Source organism: Lepidothrix coronata, unplaced genomic scaffold (genome assembly GCF_001604755.1).
Source record: "Lepidothrix coronata isolate B3197 unplaced genomic scaffold, Lepidothrix_coronata-1.0 Scaffold104, whole genome shotgun sequence".
Classification (NCBI taxonomy): Eukaryota; Metazoa; Chordata; class Aves; order Passeriformes; family Pipridae; genus Lepidothrix; species Lepidothrix coronata.
Genome location: NW_016690284.1, coordinates 2928049 through 2944469, shown reverse-complemented (window position 1 = coordinate 2944469; position 16421 = coordinate 2928049). Strand labels below are relative to the sequence as shown.

The 16421-nt window shown below is 42.4% G+C and overlaps 1 protein-coding gene across 6 annotated transcripts in view; it reads right to left on the bottom strand.

Moving 5' to 3' along the window:
- NFIB (nuclear factor I B) overlaps nt 1-4295 on the bottom strand; it is a 169203-nt gene extending 164908 nt beyond the window's left edge. For 2 of the 6 annotated variants that reach the window (XM_017823632.1, XM_017823633.1), the window contains exon 1: nt 3966-4295. In XM_017823632.1, coding sequence (XP_017679121.1) covers nt 3966-3995 — 30 coding nt within the window. In that variant the 5' untranslated portion in view covers nt 3996-4295. The remainder of the gene's footprint in view (nt 1-3965) is intronic. The other 4 variants (XM_017823635.1, XM_017823636.1, XM_017823637.1 and 1 more) reach the window with 3 other exon arrangements.
- Between the last annotated feature and the right edge of the window lie 12126 nt (nt 4296-16421).

The window sequence follows — 16421 nt, the reverse complement described above, 5'->3', positions numbered from 1 at the left end:
TGAAGAAAGTTTATTTTTTCTTCTATGGAAGTAATCTTAATTGGAGTTTTCAAATAAAAAAAATTTTTTTTTTGAAAAATTAATGTAAGCATAAAGACTGTACAGTGTTAAATCCTTGCAATTCATTTTAGGCTGAATTAAACAGATTTACTACAGACTTTGAAAATTCTAACAGCTGGGGCTAAAGGTGAGGTGAAGGCAGGTGGCTGAAGAGCTTTGGGAGAAATTAATTTTTGTCTCAGTACAATGATTTCCCCTACATCTAAACCGACTTCAGTATTTAGAACTTAAAATGGCAATAAAATAAACGTGGACATATTCTACACTACTAGAATACTGCACATCTAGTTTTAATTTCAAAGAAGAGCATCATAAACTATTTCAGAATGGCTATGCCTTGAGGTAATGCACACAGTATTACCAATAATAACTTACAGCATTTTGCATCTATGAAAATTTTACAGGTAAGAATTCCACTGTTTAAATTCCAATCTGTACTGGCTGAATGTTTCCTTTTCAAAGAGAGGGGAAAAAAACCCAACAAACACACACCAAAAACCCCAGCCTTTTAAAAACTGTATTCAAGCTTTTCTTTCACAGTATCATTAAGTCCTAAAGATATAAATATAGGTGAAAGAGTGTGAAGGAGAAATACGGCAAAGAACATCCTGTTCTAAAGCAATTTTATCAGATATATTCGAGCAATTCCTTGTGCACCTGGAGTCTTTTCAAATGAAACACTACTTGACGACAAGAAGTGGTGCCCATAAAATTGATCCTAAATGAAGATTTGCAATTAATCACATGCATTCTCCACTAAACCTCCTAAAAAGGCATCTACAGAATTTTATTTTTTTCCCTTAATATTCATACAGGCAATATTGAATTATTTTTTATTTTTTATGTGGCATGCATCCATGCATCACAGTGTCTCTTGCAATAAAACGATTTATAAAGGTAAGATTTTGAAATGTCATATCAAATGGCTCAGGTGAACCATTGTGAACTGGCAATTTAAATTAAAATGGAAGTTACTATATAACATCTATGTAGCTTGTAAATAAAGGAAAAAATAGCAGTCATCCAATGACGATAGATAGGCCAAGTTTTCTTTTTGGAAAAGGTAAAGGGGATAGGTAACACACTTCTCCTATCTTCCACTTTTATAAACTTTGTATCAATTCATGGGAGTTCAAACTGAGGACTGAAGAATAAATAAGCCAGTCAGAAGTATAGAAATTTTATACAGAAATCTTCATCTACTAAATTTCCCTGCATAGATTTTCTCTGCGCTTGGTGGAAAAACATATACAAGGAAAAGAAAATACAACATATTCTGACTTTCCAGACTACTATAACATAAAAATAAGCCACCGCAAAAATATTACAAGAGAGCAAGCACTAAAAGGCACGCGGTAACTGCATCCTATTCATGCCTCAGCAAGACAGATAAACGCAGTTTACACTCATTCCAAAACACAGAGAGAGGCATATGGGAAAGAGAGGAAGGAAGCCCCTAAAATTAAATTGCATTTGGTAAGTTTTCCTCTTCCTTGGAGTTATTTTGACCCACCAAACTTTTATTGAAAGTGTGATAGGTAACACCCAAAGTGTCAAGGTTTGTCTTAAAGCTGTACTTTGGATTTTAGACCTGTTTCTGAAAGGTGCTTCAGCGTTATCTCAGCACAAACTGAACTACTGCTTTCCCAAGGAGCTCAGTTCAAACAGGTGTTCTGTGTTTACTTTTACCAAAATATTTTCTTCTGAACATATACTACCACAGTCAATGTGCGTTGCAAGAGCCCTAGAGACAGAGATCACAATAGAGAGCAGTTTTGGCAGCACTACTTTAATGCAGTCACAACTCAAAGTGAGATGAATCAATCTTTTTCTTTAAACAAAGAATGCAACATATAGATTCTCACTGCCAGTGTAATTTTAATTTTTAATTTATGTATCATTCCAAGTAGGTAGAAAAAGATTCCAAACTAAAATCAATTTGCTGCAACTGTGTTCCATGTATGTATCACTAAGCGGGAACTGTCTCTGCCTGGCACATGATAGAGCGTGATTGCAAAATATTATGGAGAAGGTATCAACACACAAAAGCCAGGAACTGCTTCCATGTATTAATGGCTGTAGAAGTATGATGTTGTGTTTTCATATATACCTGAGTGCAGTATTTTAATACAGATTTGTAAAGAATGAGGAAATCTATTACATACATCAGTGAGTCCAGAAAGCAAGTATATGGAGGAAAAAAAAAAAAGGCATTAGATCAGGAAACAAGAAAATGAACTACCGCTGCAATAGAGGTGGTTGTGAAAATTTGTGTGTTTCAAATGTCAAAAGTGCTTTCTTGAGTAGTACTCTCAGGTTTATACTCTGATGCCAAAGTCTTACTGCCTATCAGTAATTTCACAGGCTGGACAGCCTACACAGAATTTTTACTAACCGCAGATTCCATGCTAAGTAATTATTTCTGTGTGTGTACCTGTAAGCATGTGCGTATCTGTTACACAAAATGCTTCTCTTTTGAAGAAGAAATATCTCAACAGCACTCTTTTCCAGCTTTCCTCCACTGCAGCTCACGTTTACTTGCTGAAAATATCCATATCTAAGTCAATCACACTTAGATGCCAAACAAAATATAAACAATAAAAAATGTGTCAGCCAAAAAACTACAGGACTGTATCCAACCACTGAATAAGCCTTATCATTGTTTCCATCTTCAGTCACAATTTATGAATACTTTAGTGCTTTTGAATTACAATGCTTTGTAACGGAGAAATAACTTAAATCATATTTATTTATTCACAGTGGAACTGTAAGTGCAACGCTGGCCGCTCTGTAGCAGCCTTGCAGGAGACGTTACTTTCGCACATTTTCTACTTCTTTAGCTATTTGTTGCACCAATGTGGAAGCAAGCAGTTATCGCTTAATCAGTTTACATCACATCCTCCTAAGACAGACTTTCACGAAAGCTGCTGAAAACTATTCCCAGGCTTTGCAGATCGGGTTTACCGTCAGGAACAGGCTCCGGTGCCCCGGCCGTCACTCGCCGTTACCGTACTCCCGGCGAGGACGCTCCCGCGGCACCCAGGGAACTTCTCAAACCTGCTCCCGAAACCCCTCAGGTTGCAAAACCCGCGTTTTGCTGCGGTGGGGACCCCTGCTCCGGCCGCGCCGCAGCCGCCCCCGCCCTCCGCGCCCCGCACGGCACCGGCCGCCGCTTCGCCCCGCTCCCTCCCGCCGTCCCGGTGACAGCCGCCGCCCGGGACCGACAGGCGGCCGCAAGTGCGGCTGTAAAACCGGCTCGGTCTTTCCCCATGCTGAGGAGGGTGCATGCTCCTCCGCCAGCACCACAAATTTAGCTGGGAGGGGGAAAATGCCGTGTGCCCTTGTATAACCGAAGGAGAAAACACTGCACAGCCTCGTCATCCCCGCTTACATCGCCCTCATTGTTGGCAGGCTACATATTATTAATTAAGCATAAGACGGGATTACTTCGCACCGGCGAGTCGTCGTGTCTGGTCAAAAAAGCACTTTTGCTTTCAAACTCTTTCATTAGGCTCTGCGTAAACTGGCGAGCTGAAAAGAGTGCAAATCGCATGATTCCAATCAAATCAATACTCCTCAAACCTGCTTTTTAGCATAATTATGCTCATCTCCAGTTTGTTAACCTTTGACTTCTTATGCACCAACAATTAACAGTATTTGTCTACGGGTGACACATTGAATGGATCTCCCCAAAACAATGCCCTGGTACAGTTTATTTTCTAATATTCCCTCCTGAGAGAGGAGTTTGGATCTGACAAGCAGTTACAATTGTGTTTTAACCCGTTACAACTACCAACAATGACTCATTAACAACTCACATACATATAAAAAATTAAAAAAAAAATCCCAACAAACACGTGAAAATAAATAAATTAACAAATAAAATAAATAAAACGCGTCTATACCTGAGTGAGACAGATTGGAGAATACATCATGACTTCGCTTTGAGAACACGCTGCCCGGAGAGCCCCTAAGAAAAGCCTCAAAAAGGAATAATTTCATCTATTCATTTTACAGTCATCTGAGACTCAAGGAAGATGAAATCAATCAGGACGGGGCTCTGCTCTGGATCACCACAACTTCTCAACAAACCCCAGTCCTCCTTAAATAGCCAAAGATTCAAGTTCACTCGGTGTGCTAGATTTCCCGGGGTGAAATCCAATCTACACTTTTAACCCTCTTGTAGTCGGCGGCTCAGGAGTCTTGCTTTTGCTGCTGCTGCTGCTGCTGCTGGTTGTTTTGCAGATGAGGGGGGAAGGACTCGAGGGGGTGGGGGGGTGGGCGGGAGGATTTTTTTGTTTAGCTCTTTTTTTTTAATCCTTTTTTTTCTTTTTCTTTTTTTTTTTTAAGAAGTTGGTGGTGGTGCCGTAATAACACGACACTGTCACCACGCTCTCGAAAGTTCAACCTTACAGCCCGGAGCGGAGCAAGAAGCTCCCGGATAGTGATGGCAGGAGAAACTTCGCCGGGCCGTCGGGATCGTGCCGCGAGAGCGCGCCAGGGCGGGAGCGCGCCCCGGGCGGGCAGAGCGGGCGGCGCGGCCTGCGGGCTCCTCCGGCGGCCTCTGCTCGCCCGCCCTCGCTCGCTCTGCGGGCAGTGGTGAGACTGCTTTCCAAACGCCCACCTTAATAAAAATGATCTCCTGAAAATTCAAACGATAAATCTCTCCCTGGCGCTCCCACCCGATTTGCTCTCGCCGTGTCCGTGTGTGTGTCCCCCCACCCCCAACCCCTCCGCCTGTCCCTTTGCAAAACTTGGAAGTTGAAAAATTCACCGGTTACACCCTCTGGACCCCGTTCCAGCTTTCTCCCCAAATGAGACTTAAGTATTTTTTTTAATTAATTAATTACACAATTACCGCTTACACTCCTCCTACCCCTGCAAACACATTTCTTCTCCATAAGATCCCATTCCTTTGCCCTCCCTCTGCATTCATCACCACCGAACGCTGCAGAAGGAACGAGCACGTTTAGCAAACATCCCTCCCTCATTTTCCCGCTCTTGTGGTGGGAGAAAGTTGCGGGGGGGGGGGGGGGGGGGGAGGGAGGCGGGAAGACGGCGGCGGGGAGGGGGGGGCCTGCCATCTGCAAGAGGCTTCTTTTTCTTCTCCTTTCGGGGTACGACTTTGCCAGCTGCGGCGGGGCCCAGGCGCCCCCACCTCCCGCGGGGGACACGGGGGAGGGCAGCCCCCTCCGCCACCCCGCCCAAAGGGGGGACCCTACCCCGCACCGCCCGTGACTGATGTCCCCGCCCCCGCAGGCTGCGGCCGGGGGCGGCGAAGGGGTCCCGGCTCCCAGGCAGCAACAGGGCGCGAGGTCTGGTTTCATTCTCCCGGGGCAGCTTTAACCGGGGTAGCTGGGAAAGGGGGGGAAAAGCAGTGAGCGAAACTTAATTTCTGCGCCTGTGAGGAGGACTGCGATGCACTGCAGAGCTGAGGGGGCACCCGCTGTGTGCGGCCCCCACCTCCAGAACTGTCGCTGCCGGCTGCGGGAACGGCGGCCGGGCGGCACCGGCGCTCCCTCCCGGTGCCAGCGCGCAGCCCCCGGCGGCGTCCCGGAGGGACCGCTGACTTCCTCCTTGCCCAAAGTGAGAGTTTATTCACGTCAGGCATTTCACAACGACACATCAAGGAAAGTAAGCAGGTTCAAGTCAACCATGAAATGGTCACTTTTTAACCCCGTCCTGTCCTCATTACGGAAATGCTCAAACACAGCCCATTTTCAAAGCAGGCTCTTAATGAGGGGAGCTTGCCAAGGCTACCAGCTGCAATCCCCATAAATTTACAAACCAAACTAAGCAAAGGGATGGGCGGGGGAAGGAGAGAGCCCGTACAAGACAGGTAATGTCAAAGGAAACAGCATGAGCCAAACGCGTTAACCCTTGCAGAATCCACGCCGCATCCTCACAGCTCGGCTTCTGGCTGCTCTTGCACAGTTCCCTCAGACTTGCAGGGTTTAAACGCGGTGCGTTTTCCCTTCTACAGATCGTATTTTTAAGTGACAAGTTCAGGGCATGCACTTCGGCAAGAAGGGATGAGGCAAACTCGGGGTTACCCATAATGAGTAAAATTTATATCTGTTGTAGAATACCCCTCAAATCCTATGTCTTTTGCTTTACTCAGACACTGCAAAAAGCTGACAACACCAGCTTAAAATACCAGAGTTTCCCTTCAAATAAATATTCTATTTAAGTGGAGTTAATTTACCGTGAAAGACATTCCCTTTGGCACAAATGCACTGATGTCCTTGAACACACCTCTTTGAGCATTTGAACTCTTACACAACAAGCCATTATCGCAGCCCTGATTTAAAACCAAATAACGCTCCTCTGTCCCCTTTATCCCTCACATCCCTCCATAAGGATCAGGGCAAGCTCCCAACACTACATCAGCAAGACTGCCCCTGTGAGCTGCATAGGTGTGAGGTCTCTCCATTCTCAGGCAGGGCTTGCAGGCGGCCCTACTCTCTCCCAGGATCTGGCCAGGGGACTGCTTTGTGCTAGAGTCCTGTGCACCAAAAGCAAGAACTGCCTGGCAAAGTCTAGCAAGCAAAGTGAGGCAAGAAGGAAAAAACAAATGGAGCAAGGTAAGGGCAGAGAGAAAATGGTCACTTTCTACAGCACTTGCTACTGCAAGGGATGTTGAGTGTGAGATTGGGTTTGCATGCCCTCAAGAGCCAGCTGATGGTGGGTTTGCATCCCTACCCAGAGCACACAAGGCAGCAGATGAGCACAGACAGCCCTGCAGCATATGCCAGCATCCCCCAGAATAGCACTGCTGGGGACCACGATAAAGCCAGACACCCCCACCCCCAGAGGCAGTTTGCTGGCCAGAATTGAACAGGCCCCTCATGTGAAGGCATCTTGGGGGAAATGAAGCTGCCCAGCCAGCACAGCTCCAGCAGCACCTTGTCTTCTGTATGATCTAGGAGGCATGGCAGGCTTAGTACATGTTGCCATGGGTTTGCCTCCAGTTTGACCCTAAGGCTTCTAGTACATCACTAAAAGTAGGCTGAACTGAGCACTCAAACGCATGTTCCAGCACTGCTGCTCTCTTGGTTAATCCCAGTGGGAACCCGTACAGGAGGAAGGCTTTGTCCTGGGAGAACTCTCCACACAAACAGTTGTGCACATGCCTACACTCCCCACCCTCCTTCATCCCACCTCAACCTTTCAGCTCCTTTCACAGGAAAGCAACCTAAAGATTTTTCCAAAATGGAGAAAGCACTACATTAAAACAATAAAAAAGGGCAACTCTCTACCACTTTTTTGCAGAGGTGTGTAAAAAGGTATGTGGTAACTGGGTAGCCTGGAGAAATATGGTATTGATGTAGCAAGGACAGCAGACACAGTGGCTGGTCCCTGGCATACAGGGAGGCCTTGTGAGAAAGTGATTCAGTTGCTTTCAAATCCTGGCTTGCATGAACTCCCCACACCCCCAAAGACCCTTCAGACCACATACTAAAAATACTGTTACTTCTAAAAGTTCTCTACCCTTGAAGCTCCAGGCTGGAGGACAGTTGCTTTTTGTCCTCACTGCTAGAGCTATGCCAATCTCCATGCTGTATCTGGAAGTTCAACTAGCATTTCAATGTGGGCAATTAAGAAAATAAGAGTCATCATCTGACCTTCTTGGTGAGAGAGCTGTTCTCTAACACTAATCCTAACCCACTGGACTTCCAGGAGCCAGGATGGCCTAAGGTAGGATACAATACTTGGACACACACATAGCTGGGCACAAGCAAAGGGGTGCTAGAAAACTTTGTGCAACAAAAATGCATGTTCAGGAAGAAAAGGCAGTTTTTACACAGGTAAGTGGCAGATACCAAAGCTGAGTCACCCTCACCCAGAATCTGCACCCTCTGTGCCTCACACTCAACTCTGGAACAGGTGGCCAGGATGGGGGACATCCTACACTGCAGCTCACCTCATAGCAAAGAACCAGAAAGACTTTCTGACACCATGGCCAGATGGGCTCACTCCCTACCTCCCATCCTCACTCCCCAGAGCAGTTTTCTGCCAGCAGTGCAGACCTATGTTTTTCCTCTCTCCCTCAGACATTGCTCACAAACTTTACCAAATGCAGCAAAATGGCACTGCCCTCAGACTTCAGAGATAATAACATTTAAAGGTTAAACAGTTAGGTGCTTTCATGCCACCTAAAGCAGAATTTCAGCTGCTGCCTTTTGGCTGGACAACTTCTCAACTGTTTCAAGTTTTGGAGCACAAGACTTATTATTATGCATCGAAAAGAAAGGTATTGCTAATGCTGAAGTGTGAAACCTAAGATTTTCTCAGAATACAAGTGGGCAGTTCAGCCAAATGTCTAAACATATATAGTGAACTTATAAGAAATCAAGTTTCCATGAAAATTCCAGTAGTTTCTCTGTGAAAACCAGAAAGATTTTGGTGTATGGTATTTAATCTAAAATATTAAATATCTGAGAACTAGCACCAAAACTTTTGTGTAAAAGGTCTCTATGATCCAAAATACAAGCTTTATAGTATTTTTATATCTAGTTTAATAACAGTACTGTTAGCTCCTTTTTCACCTTTTGTTAGAAAAGGCCATTAACACACATGTCTGTCCAATATACAATTCCTTAGGTACATACATAAATACTGAGTAGCACAAATAGAGTTTAGTTTATGTCAACTAGGAGTAACAAATATTCTAAATAATATTATATTATTATACTGTTACCTAATGGTGGTTTTATCTGTATGAGTGATCATGGTGCCTTGCAAGACTTCTAGTACCAGCATATTAACCTACAAAGTAAAGTTTTGTGTCTTTTACATAATCAGAGCCTTGGTCAGTTTTCTTATGTGCAGGAATGCTTTCTGGGCATATTTGTATGTATAAGAGTATGTATATGAACATAAATTCAGGAAGAAAACAATAACTAGTTAAATAAGCAAACTGATAATACATTGGTTTATGGGGCCTTGATATTTTTCATATGTGACTGAATTGTAAATTATTTATGACTTAAAACGTAAACAGCAAGCAGTACAACTTCTAAATCAGTGTGGTATCACACCAATAAAATTATGTATCATCATAATTACTAGCCTTTTTTTTGAGGGGGGGGCTTTGGGTGATAGGAAGAAAAACGTACTGTATATAAACTGTGTATATATATGAGCAGATAGAAAGTGTGCATATATACAATCAGAAGTAACAAAACACACTAGTGACTCTGTACTGAGACACACATACATATGACAAGTGTGTGCGCTTGACCCCTGTCCACATATGGCTTGATGAGGACTTTAATACTTGGACTTTCCACAGCTCCCAGACCAGCAAATGAAAACATCAAACCTCAAGTGTGAAGCTGTAAACCACAGTGTTTTGGGTTACACAACTGTGCAGTTTTTGTCCTCTCTGCAGATCACATTCTCAGCCATACAAAGGCATGAAACTCTCTTTCTCCAATGCAGTAAATTCTTTAAAAATTCACATCTGCTGATCTCAAATGCCCTAGACATAAACAACAACAACACAAATAAAATTCCAGCACATTTCTTTTCTGGCAGTTTATGTCACTTGCTAGATTCTCAGAATATTGGGATAGGGAGGCGGGGGAAGGGCAGTGTCTAGAAGCTGGATTTAAATGTCTACCTAAATTACAATTTAAAAAGTGCTTGATATTTTTTTCTTGTGATTCAGCGTTAAAATTTTAAGCGTTGCAGCTCAAAACCACTTCAGAGAATGTTACGAGTTAATCCTGTGTGTTTTGGCGCCTTTTCCCTGCCAGCTACTGTACTTTTAAAAAAAAAAAAAAGAATCTGGAAATCTTGTCTGCCCCGTCGCAAGTTCAATGGCAGCACTTTCCAGGAGCGGGAGGAGAAGATGGCTATGTTCGCAGAACTAATAATAATTCAGATCACGCCACATCGGCATCTTGTGTCAGAGTCGAAACTGGCTTCCCCGCCCCCTTCAACCTGAGAGCTGCCAAATCCTCACACACTCCGCATTCAACCACAACTTAATGGATGGGATATTGTGCATTAAAATGTGGCCCAGACACACAGGCGAAGAGAGGACAAGAGGGAAAGCAGACAGACACACACGCACTCACACATACAAACAGACACGAAAGAGAAAGGAATGAATTAAAATACACACACAGGTCCTACAACAAAACGGCAGTGAAAAAAAAAAGGAGGGGGAGAAGGAAAGAACAAAAAGAAACCCTTTAGAGTAACTTTAAAAAACAAGCCAGAAATGCCACCCGAACACTGCATCCTGCAATATAGCATGAAAGAGACCAGCACAAGCCTCCAATTTATCGAGCAGACCATACACAGAAGCAATGCCATTTCCTCAACATGATACATTAAAATTGCAGTCCATTAACTACAGAAACCACTAAAACAGCTAGAGAGAAAATATTATATTAAAACGTGAGTAAAGAAGCAATTTCTACAGCAACAAGAAAGAGGGGGAAAAGAACTGTCTGTAAGATACAAATAATGTAGCATTTGCATTAATCCTTTCCAGCATTTAACTGATAGTTGTCTGCCAGAAAAGAAGGGGGAGGGGAAAAAAGTTGAAGCAGGAAATGTGCCAAGTTCAGCACTTTTGGACGCAAACTCCCATTAACTGATTTCTGGCATAAAAGTGTGACCCATATACAAAAGCTGCCAAAAAAAAATACAAACAATCCACTGCTTATATCTTACCCTGTAAAGCAGAAGTGATATCAGCATTTAAGAAAAGGCTATAATAACCACTTTGAAACCACAGAGACACAATCTCAGCCTGGAGGAGCTACAAAACAAGAGTCAATCAAGTTAAAAATAATATATACATATAATATATATAATATATAAAAAATTACTTTAACACCATGTACCTTCATGGTGTATTGTATTAAATAAATGAGATCTTGAAATCTCTAACACACCACTAGGCCTTTGGCTTCACGTTTTCCAGGGTATATATCTGTATTCTCAAGGACTCAATGTATTGAGGTCTTTCTGTTGTTCTTGGTTTTTTGTTTATATTTTTAATTTTTATTTCCAGAAGTGGCTTTTGTTTTGGGATGGGGTGCCGGTTTTTTTCTTTTGTTCTGTTTGCTTTTATCATTTGGGATATTTTGGGGGATTTTTTAGAGGGAAAGGGGCGGATTGTTACTTTTATTTACTCAGGTTGGCTGTCAGCTTTGTTTTGGATTTATTTCGTTGCCGGCTTTTTGCCTGACACAGAAGGAGATGGAAATTCTTGGCCTGAGCAAGGGAAAAGGTGGTAAAGTCACAGCCTGCGGTTAGACCATCCTCCTCCTCTTTTCTCAGTCTTCTTTCCTCTTTTGACCTGCCAGGCTGGAGAGCACGTTTCAGTGGCGTCTGACTTGAACGCCACCCAAGAAAAAAAATTATTTTTTTTTACAATTTTTAAACGCTTATGTGTATATATATAGATGTGTGCATCTATGGGAGAGCCGTCTCTGCGCGTCCCTGTGCGTTCCTCCGCCCCATCCCGGCCGCGAGTGGGGAGCGGAGCGGCCCGAGCCTCCTTCCAGCCTCGGCCATGAGCTCCTCGGCCACAGGCTGCTCATCCTCCTCCTCCATCTCGTTCTCCTTCTCCTCCTGCGGTCTTGGCGCGGGAAGCGCGGCTCTCCGCTTCCGCCTGGCGGCTGCTGCACACAGCAGGGCCGTCACGGGGGTTTGCGTATTAAGGGTGAAATATTTTACTTCAGCCTTCCCGGGCCACGCTTGACGAGTATGGTTCTTCGTGCGTATTTTTGTGAAAGGCTTTTGCAGACAGGTAATATAATTGCATGGTTTCAGATGCCGAATTTTTTAAACTGTGTCATCCCTTCCTGCAGGATGAACTCCGCTCTAGAGGAATTGTTCTCCAGGCCAAACCCGAAGGCAGTAATCCTCACAGAGGCAGGATTTCACATCTAAAACTTCCTACACAATTAAGGCAGTTACAATGAAATAAATAAAACTGGATGAGGTTAAAGTGGGTAACGAGTTTTAATCAGTCAGATAACAAATACATTTCTTCCTGTTAAAAATTGCCAAGTACAAACTCCAAAGAATCTTCATAATTGCTTGGAGACCATTGCCGGGAATATGGGGGCCTTTCAGGAACTCAATTCTCTTTTGTCTGATTCAAGAAAAAAGCCTAAGCTGCTAAAAATACATTCTACTCTGAAGCACAAATTGCCATGAAATAGGAAAAAAAAATCTGAAACATAAGCTTTCAGACTTAAGAACAATCATTGTAGAGCTTTTCTGTCTTTATTTACTGATCATTTTATGAAGAAGTTGGATCTAGAAAAATTGGATTATGAATTTGTCTGTTCAGTGAGCAGGGGAAATGATTGTTCATTCTGTGTGTGGCATATTTTGGAAACTTAATGGCAGCCAGTCAGTTGAGTGGAGAGCAGACCTTTTTCCATGCCAGAAGGAAACTGTGGGTATTGATTTTTTTAATTTTAATTTTTTTCCCCTTTTTTGTAGAAAAAGCTTGGAGTCTGAGAGTTACAATTAACAATTTGTGCTGGTCATCAGCGCTTAACAGAGTTTTTTTACAAGAACTTTGACAATATATCATTATAGATTTTGAGGGGGTTTGTTGCTCCTCAGGTTTAATTTTGTGATGGATGACAAAGATTCAGTTTCTAGTAGACGGTCCCATTACTTTCTGCAGCTTTCTCTGGTTGGTTGGTTGTTTTTGTTGAGTCTGTATAGTTACTAAGCCTAGCTCTGCAAGTGATTTAGCAAACAATTGGGAACTTTTTATATTATATCAAATAACAGAAATAATGGTATCAGGAAAGAAATAGGTATTTTAGTTTTTTAGAAAGAAAAATTTTATTGTGCAAAGTTGCCATAGTTTTTCAGTTTACTTTAAGCCTAAATTGTTTGTCATAGGCAACCTTTGTGAACGTATTTTTAAGTTCAAAAATTGTGTTATGTATCATTTATGTTGCCTTTGATTTCTCAATTGTATAGCACTAACATATGTTCATTTTGGCTTTCTTTTCCACAAGTGTAATCAAATGCTCATACATTTTGTAACAGGATGGCCTTAAAGTCTGCTGACTCTTGGGTTTTTTTCAGTCTTCTGAGGTTGTATATCTATATACTTGATATTTTTTAACATTCACAATGGATGAAACTTGAAAGGACTGTAAATAATTTTCCTCCATGGGTAATTGTTGCCAAGTCAGCTACCTATCTGAGTATGAGTAGATAACAATCTGAAGGAAGACAGACTCACTTGTAGAATTTCCACTAAAACAAGTAATAATTAAAGAATTATCTGACACCTTTATAACAGAATTTGTGAGAAAGGTCAAATATTTCAAGTCTTATTTTCTGAGATGCTGATACAAATTTGCTTTATTAAAATCTTTGTATTTTCAAGGTTTCCTCACTAATCAACAGCACAGGAAAATAAAATGAGGGAAAGAGGATCTGGCATATCAATGGTTCACCAGTAAAAGTCTACGAAGTAGTGCAGCCATGGAATAGACCAAGTAAGCAGGATTATGTTAAGCAACAATGTGGTAGGCAGAGTCTCAGTACAGTTTGGCTGTGTGCATGAGGGATACAGCCATCCTTATGCATAACAGGACAGCTGAGAAACCCAAGTATCTTTGGGTAAATACATCATTTTGCAAATGTGAAAAACTGCTCTCACTTCACCAGCTTTCAAGTAGGACCTTCCCACTTTTCAGGGAAAAGTTACTGTAAAAAAGGTGATGCTTGCTATTTGTGAAACAACCTGTTCTGGTTCGTCTGAGCAGGGTGCCTCGAAAAATCCACGATTTGCACATGTGCTCAACACTTGCTCATTATTTCTGAAAGTTCATACTTTTGTCATGCTGCTCTTTATAGGCCCCCGGCCCCGCAGAGCCTCCCGCACAGTCTCCTAGCAACTAGGCGGAATTATAACTCCCAGTTTGGCTCCGGCAAAATGATTCCTTCTGCTTCTTCCCCCAGGCAAGCACTCTGCAGTCCAGGATAAAAAACACTGGGCACAGAGGTGGGGAGTACTGGGCAGAAAGCTTGCAGAGGCTGATATCAGTAATTCCCTGTCCTGCCAAGCAAAGCCTGGAGTTCCCACCATGACAGAGTCAAGTGCCATTTGTTCCCAGCCCTGCTCTGGCGTATTAGGTAAGGGAGAATTCAAGCAGATCTAGTGAAATTATTTCTAAAGTTCTGTGGCTTCAGCAAGAAGTAGCAAAGTTGTTACTGATTATAGTAGGCTAGGTTTTTCACTTTGGATAATAAAACAACACAGGAGAGAAAATATGGCATATACAGTTTTAGTCAGCAGCAAGTCTCCCTCTCCTTGTCCAGGAAAGCAGCTGCAGAATCCTGATGCACAGTGGCTATTCCTGCCTAATTAATAGGCTCATACTATGTACTTTTATTTGTTTGGACTCTTCTGTAAAAATATGGCAGAAGCACCACCATAACCACCAGACAACCACATCATCACATCATCACCAGAACAAATCAAAAGATTAGGAGATAACAGAATGAAACAGTAAAAGTTAGGAAAAAATCTCCTATACATTCCATAAAAGAGCCTTCAGCTCTTCATCTGTCCTTCATAACATGACAAAGTGTAATTTCTTCCCCCAGACCCTTGAGTCTCTCAATCCACAAGATTGTTAAGAACTGTGACATCATTGTTTTTAATAGGGGAAAAAAAAGGAAAAGAAAAAAAAAGAAAAGCTGAGGCTTAATGGTAGCATTTAAATGGCATACAGAGCCCTTTGAGTTCACACCTCATTAAGGTGAACAGGAAGAGAAGGGGTGCACATCTTTGTTGTTACTTTTGCCTTGAAGCATTTTCAGCCAAGATATGTGAACCGACCAGCAGCATATTAACTGACTTTGTAGCAGCTGTATTTTTGTAGCAGGTTTGTTTTGTTTGTTTGTTGTTTTTTTTTTTAAGTTTAGAAATTGCAGAACATTGTGAAATGGAGCCAGGGCAGGCCCTTAGAAGACAATTATTTTGGCTTCCTATTTTTTGCAAGCCAATCTACGAGATCCAACTCTCCTTCCCGATCCAATTAGGGGGTCTCTTTTGACTGAACTTTGCATATTCCACTGTTTCTAAGATGAGTCCTACAGCATCCAAATTGACTTGGCAGACTATTTCTTGCTCTGGGTGCAAGCGTGCTTATCTCAGCTGACCAAACACCTATGTGAAGGTATACTTGAAGAGCTGCCACATGGCCTATACTCTTAGACTCTAACTGTGTTGCAATTGCATAGGTGATCAGATTTGGCTCTAGGGTAAGTTTGGCACGAGAATCCCTCAGCAAGTTTGCTGACAACACCTCTTGCCCTCTTCATGCTGGTATCACTGCACCCAACAGAAGCCTGTCAGCTGGTGAAGAGTGGTAAAACATGAATTCAGCAGGATAAAGAAAAGACAGTCCTTCTTCCTGAATAATTTCTGGAAAAAAGTCTGGCTAGTGCCATTTCTAGTCTCCTGGCTTCTACAGTCTGCTGCATAGTGTCTCCAAGGAAGAGGATCTCCAAGACTCTCCACCAGTTTTTAAGACACAGGAGACCTGAGACAGGTCATCTTCAGTGGGGCAGGGCCCAGTGAGCAGGAAAAGAACTAAAAGAAAGCACTCTCTGCATTGCTTGTAATATGCAAGAGGAAATTTCATGCTATGGAAACAAAATGAGACATGGCACTCTCCTCTAGCACAGATGGATATGTTTTGCATTGATGTTTTTCCTATTAGGAAGCTGAATATGTTAGTTGTCCTAATTTCTTCTTCCTTGAACATTCAAATGTCTGAGAATATCTGTGAAGATTGTCTAATTGATTTATTAATGAATTTTAAAAATATTAAAATAAAAGATATTACAAATGATGAGTTATTTAAACACTTTTAGAACCATTACAGGCACTCCAACTGCTTATAATAATGATTTTTAAAGATGCAGATTTGCAATGCCAGTAAGTGCTGGTGGTACAGTCACATTGGTGCTTGAGAAGGATTCCGGAAGGATACTATTTCCCTTTGGCCACACAGCAATGCACTGTGTAGGAACAGAGTGAATAAGGAGCAGTACCTACTTCTAGTTCCAGAAAAACTGAAAATCTTCTACTCTCTGGTGACAGAATTGACTGTGTGAGAAAACAGTGTGCAGGAGAGGACACCAGTGAAATATTGGAGCTAGTTATGCCTCAGGAGTGGGAACCCCTGCCTTGGAAACCATAGGACCAGTTGCTTTGCTGCTTTCTCTCTTCTGCCTTGATACATGCTCTTCTAGTCCTGGTCAGAGAAGTCACTTTACATTCCTCCATTTCATTAGCTTTTCTTTTTTTTTTTTTTTTTTTTTTTTTTTTTTGTCGTCATTGCTCT